Genomic DNA, 14,556 nt, shown 5'->3' with positions numbered 1-14,556 from the left:
CTAAGTGCTCACTGTATGGATACCCTTTATTGTAGTAATAAAATATGACTCACATGATACAGCACAATCCAAGCTTGTGCGAGCTATACAGGCATAACGTGTGAGTTGAGGAGCCGTGCTGTCAGGTCACCGCTCGTCCGTATGATTCTCCGCCCCCTATATGCGTGGTGTTATACGCTTGCGCGTCACAACTTCGTCAGTAGGGGTCAAACAAGTAGAGAGAATAGTTGTGAAACACTGGCCAATCCTAAAGGATGAAACCTTAAACAAAATATTACCAATAAAAAACCTTTATTTATGCAAAACCCCCACATTAAGAAATCAGTGGGCTAAAAATGTAGTTAACACCCCTAAGACCACTATGTTTTTGGATCAGGTGGGGTTTTTTTAGTTGTTAAAGATGTGTAGCATGTAGGACAGTACATAATAGAAATAAGAAAATCACGCACTTTGATTCTCACGTGAAGGGGAGTAGCCATGTATTGGTAGGTTTGCAGTTATGACATACTCTTTCCATTTTCGTATGATGGATTGAACAGTGCTCCATGAGATGTTCAAAGCTTGGGATATTTTTTTATAACCTAACCCTGCTTTAAAAATCTCCACAACTTTATCCCTGGCCTGTCTGGTGTGTTCCTTGGTCATGATGATACTGTTTGTTCACTAAGGTTCTCTAACAAACCTCCGAGGGCTTCACAGAATGGCTGTATTTATACCGAGATTAAATTACACAGAGGTGGACTCTATTTACTAATTAGGTGACTTCTGAAGGCAATTAGTTCCACTAGATTTTAGTTAGGGGTATCAAAATAAATGGGGCTGAATACAAATGCACACCACACTTTTTAGATATATATTTGTAAAAAAAAAAAAAATGCAAACCAATTATCCTTTTCTTTCTACTTCACAATTATTTTCAAATTTGTGTTGGTGTATCACATAAAATCGCAATAAAACACATTTAGGTTTTTTGTTGTAACTTGACAAAATGTGGAAAATTTCAAGAGATATGAATACTTTTTCAAGGCACTGTAAGAAAAAGAATTTTGTGCAACAGAAGAAAGGGTGTTCCATTTTGTCTAGATTTTTAGCCAGTGGATTGTTAGTCTCCTATGTCATAAGTAGGGTTGGAAAAGGAGCAAATGATACAAAAGCATTGCTTTATCATGTATTTAATGTTGCATGACAATATTCACCAACTGAGAGTCAAGGTGTTAGGTTTTTGGCTGCCAATAATGCTTGTAAACATGAGCACTTTTCACAGTCATATGCACACTTCAGGAGATGTAATGTGGGCACTGGGCACTGTGGATTCCGTATATAAATATTCTAAAAGACCAATACCGTAAGCATTTAAAAAATGTATAACAATGTTTTTTTTTTTTAATTTTTGTTAGTTTTGGTATTCAACGAGTACTACAGCAAATATCTACGCAGAATGAATTTTGATGAAGATGTTTTCAATGCTCTTCTTGATCAGTTGCTTAAACTGAGTTGGCGGCAAGAGGTTTTGCATTTGTTAGAAACTGCAACATCTGCAAAGATTCTGGTAAGTGTGTTCAGTGATCGCTGAACAGCCAGTTAAACTTCATAATCGTATTGATATTTACAGTGCTTAGCACTTGAATTATAACTAAAGGAATTTTTTTTTTTTAATTTTGGGTAGAGTGGCAATGGATTAGAACACCTGTGATGTCCTATTGCTCCCATTACGGAGATTCACTCTCTCTATTTGTCATGTTTACCATTATCAGTGAAAGTAAAAGGAAATCCCAACATTTGGCTTGTCCCCAGAAAAGGAATAAAGGGGGAGGGATTTCCTCTCGCTTCGTGTTTTGGCTATAGGACAGAAAGTGAATCTTTCCAAAGGAACACGTGACCAAAAAAATACCTGACAGTGGTTATTACTCTAAGGCCCCTTTTACACTTGTATGACCTGAAAGTCACGTGACTTTGAAGCAAATTAAAGCAATGCCTGTGTAATCTTGAGGTCCATGGAGTTGCACAGATATGAATGGTTCTCATTGGAACTCATGGGGTATGACTTGTCATGCGACTTTGCTGTCCCAAGTCGCAGGACAAGTCGCACAAGTGTGAAAGGGGCCAAAAATAAAAAAAAATTGTCTGTAATTCTACTTCAACACTCATTGCCAAGTATGTACTGACCTACAGAATTGCTTCCAGCTGGCCAGACAAGCATGCCGTACTGACCTGGCATTCCTTCCTTTGCTATAAGCTCATGGTCACTCCAGTGACTATTAACTTATAGCAAAACAGTTCAGCAGACTCTGTTCAGCAAACCGATAGCTGTGATTAGTAGCTAACAAGCTGGTGATCAGAGCTATTCACCTAAAATGTGACCCCGCCCCCTCTCCCACCGCGGCTTCTCTGCCCTTTGTCTTCTTTGCTTCCTGCCTCTCCATAGCCCTCTGTGACTGACAGCTGAAATGGCCCCCGCCACTCTTATATCCCCTTTCCCCTGCAGCACCGATTATCTGATGGCTTTTCCTCTTCTCCCCTCCTTCTGGATTCAGGTGCAGCATGGGAGCCGCAGTTGCATTGAAAATATCCAAATACATCCCCTTTCCAGCTCTAAGCCACACCCAATTCCCCCCTCCTCCAGGCTTCAAATGCTACTGGTGCACACATTGGAGATCGATATCAGGAGAAAGCCTAAAGAAAAAAAATGAATTTAGCTATCGCATCTAAGAATTGGTAAGCTAAGCGGAGGTGCCAAAGTAGATTTGACAAACTCTGGGAAGCTTGGTTGCGTGCTCCGGGATTAGGGCCTTGACCTCTAATAATGGGCAGGCTATTGGCATAATTTGGATAACCCGTATACAAGCTATGGTGCCAATCGTTGAAATATGATCACACCTGATGTACTGACTGCTCTCAATTTCTGAGACGCTAACAACCTAGAACAGTACAAATACCCCCCAAATTACCCCTTTTCGGAAAGTTGACATTCCAAAGTATTTAGTAAGAGGCATGGTGTGTTTTTGAATTGGTCATTTTTCATACTTGCAACTACACCCCAAAATACATTCTGCTACTTCTCCTGTGTTTGAGATACCACATGGGTGAGACTTTCACAGCCTAGCCACATAGAGAGGCCCAACATGCAGGGAGCACCGTCAGGTGTCCCAACATATATTCTATGAGGCATACCGAGACTCTTGAGCATGTCATTTTTTTCCACAAGTTTTTGGAAAATGTGTGCATTTAAAAGATATTTCTAACACGCAGCATATACATACTAAAAATACATTCTGCTACTCCTGAGCATGACGATACCACATGTGTGAGGCCCAACATGCAGGGAGCACCGTCCAGTGTTCTAGGTAGATAAATTACACATCTAATTTTTTGACTGCCTATCACAGTTTTGAAGGCCCTGGAGCACCAGGACAGTGGAAACGCACACAAAATGACCCCATTTTGCAAAGAAACTACCCCACGTATATATTCTATTAGGCATAATAAGTCTTTTGAACATGTCTTTTTTTCCACAAGTTTTTGGAAAACACATTTTTTAACGCATTTTTTACACATTTTTTTGGCATAGACGGGCGCTGATGATGATCAACTGATATGGTGGCACTGATGAGCACTCACTGATGTGCGCTATTGAGCACTTATGAGCACTAATAGGGCACTGATGAGCACTTATAGGGCACTGTAGTGGCACTGATGAGCACTCACTAATGAGCACTCACTGATGAGCACTCACTGAGGAGCACTGTAGTGGCACTGATGAGCACTGTAATTCCACTCAAGAGCCCTGATGGCCCTGTAGGGGACTTTAATGGCACTGTCATGCACTATTGAGCACTGTAGAGGCACTTGCATCCCACTAGATGGGTGGGAGTTTCCTGGGCATTTTGGCACCCAGAATCTGTAGACTAATTCTGTGAGGCCATCACCTGGTCTTCTGGTAATTCACTTTCAAAATTTTACCAGGTGGATGCCAAGTCTTCTGCCAATACATCTTTTGCCCACAAGGTTCACGCATCAGCTTTCTGGGGTTGGGTCTTCTGACCCTCCTCGTTGGACCTGTTGGTACAGTTCTGTTTGCCTCATTGTTGCCCACGGTTTCTATTCATTGCTTAGGGACGTCCCATGGTGTACGAGTACTCTGCTTGTGTCCTGTACTATACAATTAAGAGAAATATTTTGACTTGCCTGCAAATTCTAGGACTCTAAATATCTAGGAGTACAGAACAAAACTGAGGACTCTTCAGATGTGGTCACCTCTTCTGCCCTCTCAGCTGAGGCCTTTACTACAGTCACTTTACATCACAAATAATCCAGCTATTTACTGACTACGATCACAAGCATACTTCTGCGTCCTGCAGATTTTGTATTTGACATGCCTACGGCCTTAGGGGCCTCTAAGCCATCAGCTGCTGAGACTGTACCTGATTCTGAGTAACTTGAGTACTTACCAGGCGAGCCTGCCTCTAAGAAATCGGTCTTCTGTATTACTATCAAATTGAGACCATTTCAACTCTTATTGATGTGGTGTGCACCACTATGAAACCAGAAGATCAGCCTGTTGCTGCTACCAATGCTATTGTTACTTTTGGGTCCTTTAGAGCCCCTAAGACTGCAAAAAAATTCCCAATACACCCGCTGTTCCAGGTGTTCCTCTATGAAGATTGAAGACTCTCTGAGAAGATGTCTGCTCCCCCCCCCCCCCAAACCCTTTTTAGCCTTGCTTTTATTTGAAGAGAACTTTTTGGGGAAAAGTGTTCTACTCTCAACTTTTTAGCCTTGCATCCAATTGAAGAGAACTTCATTAAAAAGTGTTCTACCCCCACTTTGGATCTGGCAGTTTTATGCCTTAGCAAAGCAATCGCCCTCCTGGTGAACGATGCACCTGTCCTTAAGGACCTAACCGATATACAGAGAGATTCGCACTGACAATTCCTGCTGTTCATCATGTCTGAGCTATGACTTTACCAAACTCTTTGGTCAAGGTTCATAATAAGAGATTTTGTTACTACTGCAGTGGATCTGGTGGTTATAGATTGTTTGGACAAATGAATATTGCTTTAGGTCCCTTTCATACAGGTCGGATTCCACTTAACTGGTTTGCTCAGTGGGGGATCTGTCTGCTGATCCCCCCCACTGAGCAGAGCAAAGCAGGTGGATGACAGCTCTATGTCCTCTCTGTTTATGCAGAGTAGACACAGACGCAGCCCGCTCTGCTCTATGGGCAGTCTGTTCACATCTGGCTGCCCTCCGATCCAGAGGGAGGGGAACACATTCCCTTTCATTTTGTTTTTATTGGATGTAGGTGGGTGTAAATGGACACAAGTCCATTTACATCCACCACTTTATAGAGGAGAATAGAGGGTCAAATCGTGTCTGCCTGCAAAATGGATAGGCAGACCCGATTTGGTCCGCTTTTGTGAAAGGGGCCTTAGGCCGCCTTCCCAATATGTGCAGAGACATGAGTTTTTCTGCAGCGGTCACTGCAAGGACACAAGAAAAACAAGTGTTCTCTATGTGCCCAGTTCACATCACAACACTGGTATCACGTAAATGTTTTTCTGCGTGGAAATCTGAAACGTGTCTGCAGTTTGCTGCGCAGAAAAAAAAGCAGATGTGACATCAACATTGTGACGTGAACAGGGCACATAACAATTGTTTCTCTTACGTCCTCCGACAGTCGCCGCCATCTTCATATTCGTCACAATGGGGTATTAGACTTTGCTCCGAAGGAGTAGCTAGGCAACAGAATATGTTAACATTAAAGCTTTTAACATATCCCACCTCCAGGGGGTGGTCCCCTCAGTCAATACCCTCCTACTTCCTGCATCCATATCTCAGTTTCAATGTCTAGCTTGTCAGGAGTAGCTGGATCTCTCTATGCTGGGGCATTTTGCCTCAGCCTTTATCTTCTTTTTTGATTTTTTGTTTGAGTTTTTTCTCTCTCTTTACTTAGCTGTTCTTTTTGTCAGCATTAGTTAGTTCTTCTGATGAAGAGGATTAGTGCGGGCTGGGTCTCGGGCTGATTCCCCTGGTCTCAGGTTGTGGGTCAGTGGCTTCCCAGCATGCCATCGAGCGTTCAGCCAGGTAACGCTCCTGGCACAGTGAACGACCCATCCCTGTTCGGTGCAGGGATGCTTGGTGAGGTGGCTACCTCACTGGACGCTGTGCGGTTTCTTAACCCCGATTTTTCTGCGTCCTGAATGCGACTCTCCCTGCCACATGTGCAGTGGCTTGTTCACCTGTGCGGGTTCCCCACGCCATTTAGGTAAGTGTTTCTGTGTGGGGACCTGTCTGTTGGGGGGGTGTCAGTCTGGGACTGTGTAACCTGCCTCTGTTCACACGGTTTAGCTACCTATCGCTCTGGCTGCATGCTGTGGGCTGCAAGGGGGGGGCTGTGCTGCACTATCTGTGTCAGACTGTGGGATGTGTGACAGGCTGTGTGCTGTGGGGCATGTTTTGTCATGTTTGGGCACAATACAGCGATCGCTGCGGCGGTCCGCCATGTTTTTTACATGCTGTAGTGTTATACTGCGGTCCTCACAGTAGTGGGGGACTTTTTGGCTGCGCTTGCCCCGGCCGCATGTTTGCACTGCGGGCGGCCATTTTCTTGTAGCCTTCCATAGGCTTTAATAGAGCGCCCTGATTCATCACTTCCTCTTTCCTGGGTGCACTGATCGAGGCGGCGGCAGCAGCAGCAGTGGTCTCTTCAGGTTTAATTCTCTCTTCTTCCTATATCCATTGCCTGTATTCAGTTTTATCCCTGTGGGGGTCTGCTTGTGCTAGTGTGTGTGTGTGCGGTGGGCTGCGCTCGCCGCGCTTGTTAAAGGGACAGTTAACCCTTTATTCTCCAGCATATTTTTTGGGGCAATGGATTCTCAGGAAGGCAAATTTCCTGCCACCTTGGTGGGTAGCCAGGGGACTGCTGTTTCCCCCCCAGGGGGGGATTTGGCTGAGGTGGTGGCTAACCTTGCTGCTCAGGTGCAGATGCTTGTGGCTGCTCAATCCACTAAAAGACCCAGAGTCTCAATGTCCTCTGATTCAGAGGGTGATGGGGCTGCTATGGCTGGGGTCTCCTTATCGGCGTCCCGTTCCGTTAAGGGGGTTGATAATTCTCCCCCTGGCTCGCCTGAAGAGCTTGCAATCATGGATGAATTGGTTGCTTCTATTAGACAAACGCTGCGTTTGCAGGAAGAACCGTGTCCTCCTGCTACCCTGGCGGCTTATGGGACACAGAAAAGACGCAAGACATCGCAGGTCTTTCCCTGCACTGATGATTTTCAGCGCGCTGTTAAGGAACAATGGCGCAATTTACGCAAACCTTTTGCTGTGCCAAGTAGGTTCAGGCTGCGTTATCCTTTCACGCCTACCACTGATGAACGGTGGTGTGTGCCACCCCCGGTGGATCACGCGATAGCGGTTTTGAATAAATCCACTGCGATTCCTGCAGAGGACACTCCGGTGTTCCGAGATGCCACGGATAGGAGACTGGAGTCTCTTGCCCGTCATACTTATTCTGTTACGGGTTCGATGCTTAAAGCTCTGTTTGCCTCTCTTATGGCAGCCTAGGCTGTCGCGAGTTGGACGCAGGTGCTTAGGCGCGTCCTAGTGGCTGATTCGGCCTCACCGGCGACATTGAATATGGTGGATCAAATCCATCAAGGTGTCATGTATTTGTGTGATGCGGACTTGGATTTAGTGCCGTCAACCCTGGCTGGCCCGCGTTCGGGACCGGTGGGTTCAGGAGATTGTTCGATCTGGCTACAAGATCGAGTTTCTCTCTCGGCCGGAGAGCAGATTCTTTCCCTCAAATCTTCAACTGTCTCCAGAGCGTTTGCGGGATCTGCACCTAGCGGTGCGGGACCTGAGGGCTCAGGGAGTGGTGGTTCCGGTGCCTCATCGGGACAGATTTCGGGGGTTTTATTCAAATCTGTTCACCGTTCCCAGGAAGGAGGGCAAGGTTCGTCCAATTCTGGACTTGAAGGCTCTGAACCGCTTTGTGCGGGTTCGCAAGTTCCGCATGGAATCCCTGCGGTCGGTGGTGGCTGCCCTGGCTCTGGGGGAATTCATGGCCTCCATCGATTTGAAGGATGCGTACCTTCACACCCCGATTTTCGAGGGTCACCAGAGGTACCTGCGATTCGCCATTGCGGAGGATCATTACCAATTTGTGGCGTTACCTTTTGGTCTCGCCTCGGCTCCACAGGTTTTCACAAAGGTGCTTGCACCGGTTCTGGCTTTGTTGAGAGCCCAGGGCATCTCTGTTCTGGGGTATCTGGACGATATTCTGGTTCGGTCTGCGACCAGCCAGGGTCTGGAAAAGTACCTGTCCGTCACGCTGCAAACTCTACAGGAGTTTGGTTGGACGATAAATTTTCCAAAATCGACGCTGGGTCCGTCGGTTCGTCTTCCCTACCTGGGAATGATCCGGGACTCGGTCCAGGCGAAGGTCTTCCTGCCGGACGACAAACTCAGGACTCTTCAGGAGGAAGTCAGGTCCCTCAGGGACGTTCCACGCTCGTCACTGCGGACGTGCATGAGATGTCTGGGGTTGATGGTCTCGGCCTTCGAGGCGATCCCCTTTGCCCAGTTCCACACGCGGGGTCTCCAAGCGGAGATCCTGTCCAGGTGGGACGGGCGACCGCAATCTCTGGATCTTCAGATCTCGTTGAGCCATCGCACCAGAAGGGATCTTCTGTGGTGGCTCCAGTCCCCGATGGTGTCAGGGGGCAAGTCCTTTCGTCCTCTCTCGTGGACAGTGATCACCACGGATGCCAGCCTGTCGGGCTGGGGTGGTGTTCTGGGCGTTCTGTCTACCCAGGGAACTTGGTCGGAGGGGGAGTCCTCCCTTCCGATCAACATTCTGGAATTGCGTGCGATAAGTCTCTGCCTTCGTCGTTGGACAGACCGGCTGCAGGGCTGTCCGGTTCAGGTGCAGACGGACAATGCCACGGCGGTGGCCTACATCAACCACCAAGGGGGCACCAGGAGTGCCCGAGCGGCTCGGGAAGTAGCCGACATTCTATCTTGGGCCGAGACTCACGTCCCGGCGATAACGGCAGTTCACATTCCGGGGGTGGAGAGCTGGCAGGCGGACTATCTGAGTTGCCAGACCCTGGATCAGGGGGAATGGTCTCTCCATCCGGCTGTCTTCCAGATGTTGTGCGCGAAGTGGGGTTTTCCAGATGTGGACCTGTTCGCGTCTCGTCTGAACAACAAGGTGAAAAAGTTCGTGGCAAGGACGCGCGACCCTCGGGCAGACGCGTCGGACGCGTTGGTGGCCCCGTGGCATCAGTACCGACTGATGTATGCGTTTCCACTGATTCAATTGCTGTCCAGGTTCCTTCGCAGGTTGCACTCGGAACGCAGCACGGTGATTCTTGTGGCACCGGACTGGCCTCGCCGGTCCTGGTACGCGGACCTCGTGAATCTGGCGGTCGACGCCCCGTGGCATCTGCCTCTTCGAGACGATCTCCTGTCTCAAGGGCCGATATTCCATCCTGCTTTACAGTTGCTGGCTTTGACGGCCTGGCTGTTGAGACCGAGGTCCTGAAGGATAGGGGTCTCTCCCCTGAGGTCATTCACACTTTGATCAACGCGAGGAAGCCTTCCTCGGGGAAGGTCTATTACCGTACTTGGAAGGCCTATTTTGCCTGGTGTGAGTCCAGGGGGTTTTCACCTCGCACGTACTCGGTTTCTCGGGTGTTGTCCTTCCTTCAAACGGGTGTCGACCAGCGTTTGGCGCTGGCTACGGTCAAGGGTCAGGTGTCTGCGCTGGCCGTTCTTTTTCAACGTCCTGTGGCTTCCAACCCCTTGGTTGTCAATTTTGTTCAGGGGGTGCGACATCTGGTCCCTCCTAGGAGGGAACCTTCTGCCTCCTTGGGATTTGAATCTCGTTCTCTCCGTGTTACAACGTGCTCCTTTTGAACTGATCAGGGAGATCTCGTTGTCTATGTTGTCCAAAAAGGTCGCCTTTTTGGTGGCGATCACTTCGGCTCGTAGAGTGTCGGAGCTGGCGGCTTTGTCCTACAAGTCTCCGTATCTGGTTATTCACTTGGATAAGGTGGTCTTGCGACCTAACCCTTCTTTTCTTCCGAAGCGAGTTTCATCTCAATGAGGATATTGTTTTGCCTTCGCTTTGCGCGAAGCCTAAGCATCCGAAGGAGGTGAGGTTGCACTCCTTGGATGTTGTTCGGGCGATAAGGGTTTACCTTAAATCGACTGAGTCTTTTCGCAAGACGGACTCTTTGTTCTTCCGGAAGGTCCTCGGAAGGGCATGGCGGCGTCGGCTTCTACCATCGCCAAATGGATCAGACAGACCATTGAACAGGCATATGCTTTGCAGGGAAAAGTTCCCCCTATGCCTGTGAAGGCACACTCTACTAGATCTCTGAGTACGTCGTGGGCCTGTCGTCATGGGGCTTCTGTGGCCCAGGTGTGTAAGGCGGCGACCTGGTCGACCGTGCACATTTTAACAAAATTCTATAAAGTGGATGTTCAGGCATCGGCAGATGCTTCCTTTGGCCGCAAGGTTCTTAGTGCGGCAGTTTCTTAGGGTCCCTTGTTTTGGACCCCTGGCTGTTTTGGGATACGTGTTTTATCCCTGGGTTATTTGCTTTTCCTGGGTTGTTGCTCCTGTTGAGCAAGTTTTTTTCATGTTGCCCAGCTGGTTTCCTTCCTTTGGTAAGGTTCCTTTCTTTGATGTGGAGACTGCGTTGCCTTACGGCGCGGCTGCGTTTCCCACCCCTCATGTTTGCACGGCTTTGGGACGTCCCCATTGTGACGAATATGAAGATGGCGGCGACTGTCGGAGGACGTAAGAGAAAATGGAATTTTTGTAAAATCTTACCTGTAAAATTCCTTTCTCTGAGTCCTCCGACAGTCGCCGCCCGCCCCTCTTTTGGGGTTTGGTTATATACTCTACTGCTATTTCACTGAAACTGAGATATGGATGCAGGAAGTAGGAGGATATTGACTGAGGGGACCACCCCCTGGGGGTGGGATATGTTAAAATCTTTAATGTTAACATATTCTGTTGCCTAGCTACTCCTTCGGAGCAAAGTCTAATACCCCATTGTGACGAATATGAAGATGGCGGCGACTGTCGGAGGACTCGGAGAAAGGAATTTTACAGGTAAGATTTTACAAAAATTCATTTTTTTTCTCTTTCGTTCGTTGACAGACACAGCTTCAGATCTCCTTTGACAGATAGGTTATGAGATCTCTGGTCCTGGCATTTTTTTTCCTTTTTTAAACTGAATTTTTTTCCTTTTTTTTTTTTTTCTTTTTTTTCTTTTTTCTGTAATCAAGTTCTTTTCCTGTGAGAACTACAATCAACTGTCGGACTAGGTGATGCACTGTATATCCTAGATCCTTACAGTTATCCCAGTTTGGCCAGTGAGTGCATGCAGAACGCAGCTCAGCGCTAGGTCGGCCACGACATAGCCCCACTGGACAGGGGCTGACTTGTGCGTGAAACACCTCGCGAAGACGCACACGACCTACGACCTGGTCGCGGCCTGAGTCGCAGCGTGCCTCTGGCCCGCGGCACCCTCCGTTCTAAGATGGGGAGGTGACCTGCCTGGAGTGGTGCCCGCCCGGTTCCAAAGGTGTGGTGAGTAGTACCCCCCTCCTTCAGGAAATTTGGGGTGGATGTGGGCCCCTCCCAGGGTTGGTAGGTCCCCCAGGTGCCCTTCCTACCCATGTGCACCCCCTCTCACTAGCGGGGGGGAGTTAGGTGAGCTGTGGCTGGAGGGGGGGAAGGGAGCACGCTGAGCGGCTCTGGATGTCTGTATTTTTGTGCGGTTCAGTCCTGTGGGAGCCCCCCCTGGCCAACTACAGTACCCCCTGGACCTCTAAAGGGTCCCTGGAATTGCACGCCCGCCATTATCCTGTAGCCACATGTGTTGAAGCTCAGCGGCCATTTTCCTGTAGATCAGCAGCCATGTTCTCGTAGTTTCCTATAGTGTAGTGCAGTGGCCATTTTCTTGAAGCCGCATGGAGCGGTGCTTGGCGGGCGGCCTCTAGTGACAGCACGGCCGTTTCCTCTTCCTTTCCGATCAGCGTGCTGCAGGCTGTTGGTGCTCTTCTCCTTCCCTCTCTCAATGCTGTGTACATTTGGTGGTGAGTCCTGGGTCGGTATCTCCCTGCCTTTCTGCTAGTGCAGCGCTGCCGGGACCTGTGGTGCCACCAGAGACAGCGGTGGCAGGTGTGTTCACAGCTTGCCTAATAATTTTACATTGCTTTTGCTGACGACCCCAGGGTGCCATGGAGCCCCTAGAACATGTTACCACCCAACCCGCTCTCAGACCAGGAGGGGGGGGGCCTCTGGGTCTCACTCTGCCATGGCAGCCCTGCAGTCTCTGGTGTCTAAAGTGGACATGGTTTTACAAAAGAGACTTGGTAAAAAAGCGCCCTCCACCTTCACTGGTTTTCTCTGCCTCCTCAGATTCTGAGACTGATTTGGTTGCTGCGGACGCAAGTCACCCCACGGGGTTTGCATCCATGCACTTCGAATGCTCTGACAGTGAGGATGATTACTCTTCCACTACATCTGCGCAAGAAAAGGCGCCTGTGGAAGCACTGATTGTGTCAGTGCGGGAAACTTTAAAAATGGAGAACACAGCGGATGCTGGGTCGGCTGCACTGGTGCAATTTGGCACCAGCAGACCATCCAAGGTGACTAAGATGTTCCCCCTTCCCTGCCTATTTCAGCGATATTGTCGTTAGTCAGTGGGTGTCCCTGAAACTAGGAGGTATCCTTCTGAGGAGTCCCTCTTAAAGAAACTGATAATGCCACCGGTGGTGGATTCTCAGGTTTCTAGGTTAAATAAAGTCACGTTGCTGCCAGCAGGGACGCTCCATCCTTTAAAGACCCTACAGATAGGAAGGCTGAATCTCTGGTCCCCCATCCTTGCGCCAGCATGATCTGGTTGAAATGCTGGTCTGCGGACCAGGCCTCCAAAAAGGTGCTGACGGACCTCCCCTTTGTGGTGGGAACGCTTGTTCGGAGCTTCCATGGAAGAGATTAGAGCTGCACGATTCTGGCCAAAATGAGAATCACGATTTTTTAGCTTTGAATAAAGATCACGATTCTCTCACGATTCTCTGTGTAACAAAAAAAAAATTGGGATAACTTTACTGTTAAGTTTTTTTTTTTATTCATTAAAGTTTATTAATTGCGTTTGAAAGACTGCTGCGCAAATACAGTGGGACATAAAATATTACAACAATCGCCATTTTATTCTGTAGGGTCTCTGCTAAAAAAATATATAAAATGTTTGGGGGTTCTAAGTACTTTTCTAGCAAAAAAAAAATGATTTTAACTTGCAAGCAACAAGTGTCAGAAGAGGTTAAACTTCCTTTCTCCCTGGCAGAGGGAAGGAAAAGATACAATGTAATCATTTTGTTTATAGTTACTGGGAGATTTAATGCTGATAGGCGTTTGCGGGAGGAAAGATACAATGTAATCATTTTGTTTATAGTTACTGGGAGTTTTCCACAGCTGTTTTCTCTGCTCCCTCAGCTATGCAAAGAATCGAGCATATGTCAGGTTTAGATCGTCAGGGGGGATGAATCGAGATTGCGATTTTCATACGATTAATCGTGCAGCTCTAGAAGAGATCATTAAAGATCTCAGGGGGGGGGGGCATGAGCACCCTGCTTTTCTGCAGGTTACAAAAAACAGGGAGCCTCACTGGCCCTGTCGCTTTCAACTCACAAGCGGCCCTTTCGTCCCGCAGGGTCACAGGCCAAGGGCTCTAAATATTCCCGTTCCTTTGCAGGTTCCAAGAGACCCTGGGGTGGCACGTCTAAGACGTGCTCTTCTGGTCTCGCAGACAAGCCCTCCTCCACCAGAAGGGACGCCCTCACCTTTACTAGGGGTGGCGGGACATCTTCGCTTCTTTCCGGACCCGTGGACCTCGTTCGTTCAAGACAAATTGGTCCTCGAGTTGATCTGCTCAAGTTAGAAAATCGAGTTTCGATACTTGCCCCCAGCAAGATTCTTTCCGTCCAACCTGCGCCTGTCCCCGGATCGGCTTCAGGGCCTTCGTGGAGCGGTGCAATATTTACTGTCACAAGGAGTCATAGTTACCAGTTCCAGAGTCGGAATGTTTTCAGGGGTTTTTATTCAAACCTGTTTACGATTCCCAGGAAGAAAGGGGAAGGTTCAATCTTGGATCTCAAGGCCTTGAACCACTTTGCGCAGGTTCGGAAATTCAGAATGGAGTCCATTTGCACAGTCATGGCTTCCCTTCATCAAGGGGACTTTCTGGCCTCCATCGATATCAAGGACGTTTACCTTCATATTCCAATTTATATCGGGCATCAGCATTTTCTTCACTTTGCCAAAGGCGAGGAGCATTGTCAATTTATGGCGTTACCCTTTGGTCTCGCCTCAGCTCCTCGTGTGTTCACAAAAGTGATGGCCCCGATGTTAGCCTTACTCAGGCAGCGGGGAGTTTCGGTACTGGGGTACCTGGACAATCTTCTTCTGAGGGCAAAGTCGTTGCATTTCCTGAAGGAAGACCTGGACATAACGGTGCAAACTATGCAGGA

The 14,556-nt window shown here is 48.3% G+C and overlaps 1 protein-coding gene across 1 annotated transcript in view; it reads left to right on the top strand.

Moving 5' to 3' along the window:
- The window catches only part of TOPAZ1 (testis and ovary specific TOPAZ 1), a gene marked incomplete at its 5' end in the record, with an annotated part of 460,121 nt that overhangs the window by 94,364 nt on the left and 351,201 nt on the right, over positions 1-14,556 (top strand). The window contains one exon of the mRNA XM_082257639.1: positions 1,398-1,549. Coding sequence (XP_082113765.1) covers positions 1,398-1,549 — 152 coding nt within the window. The remainder of the gene's footprint in view (positions 1-1,397; positions 1,550-14,556) is intronic.

This window comes from Pelophylax lessonae (assembly GCF_965119305.1).
Source record: "Pelophylax lessonae genome assembly, chromosome: 5".
Taxonomy (NCBI): domain Eukaryota; kingdom Metazoa; phylum Chordata; class Amphibia; order Anura; family Ranidae; genus Pelophylax; species Pelophylax lessonae.
Note: the sequence above shows the minus strand (reverse complement) of the source record. Positions and strands in the feature narration are given on the sequence as shown.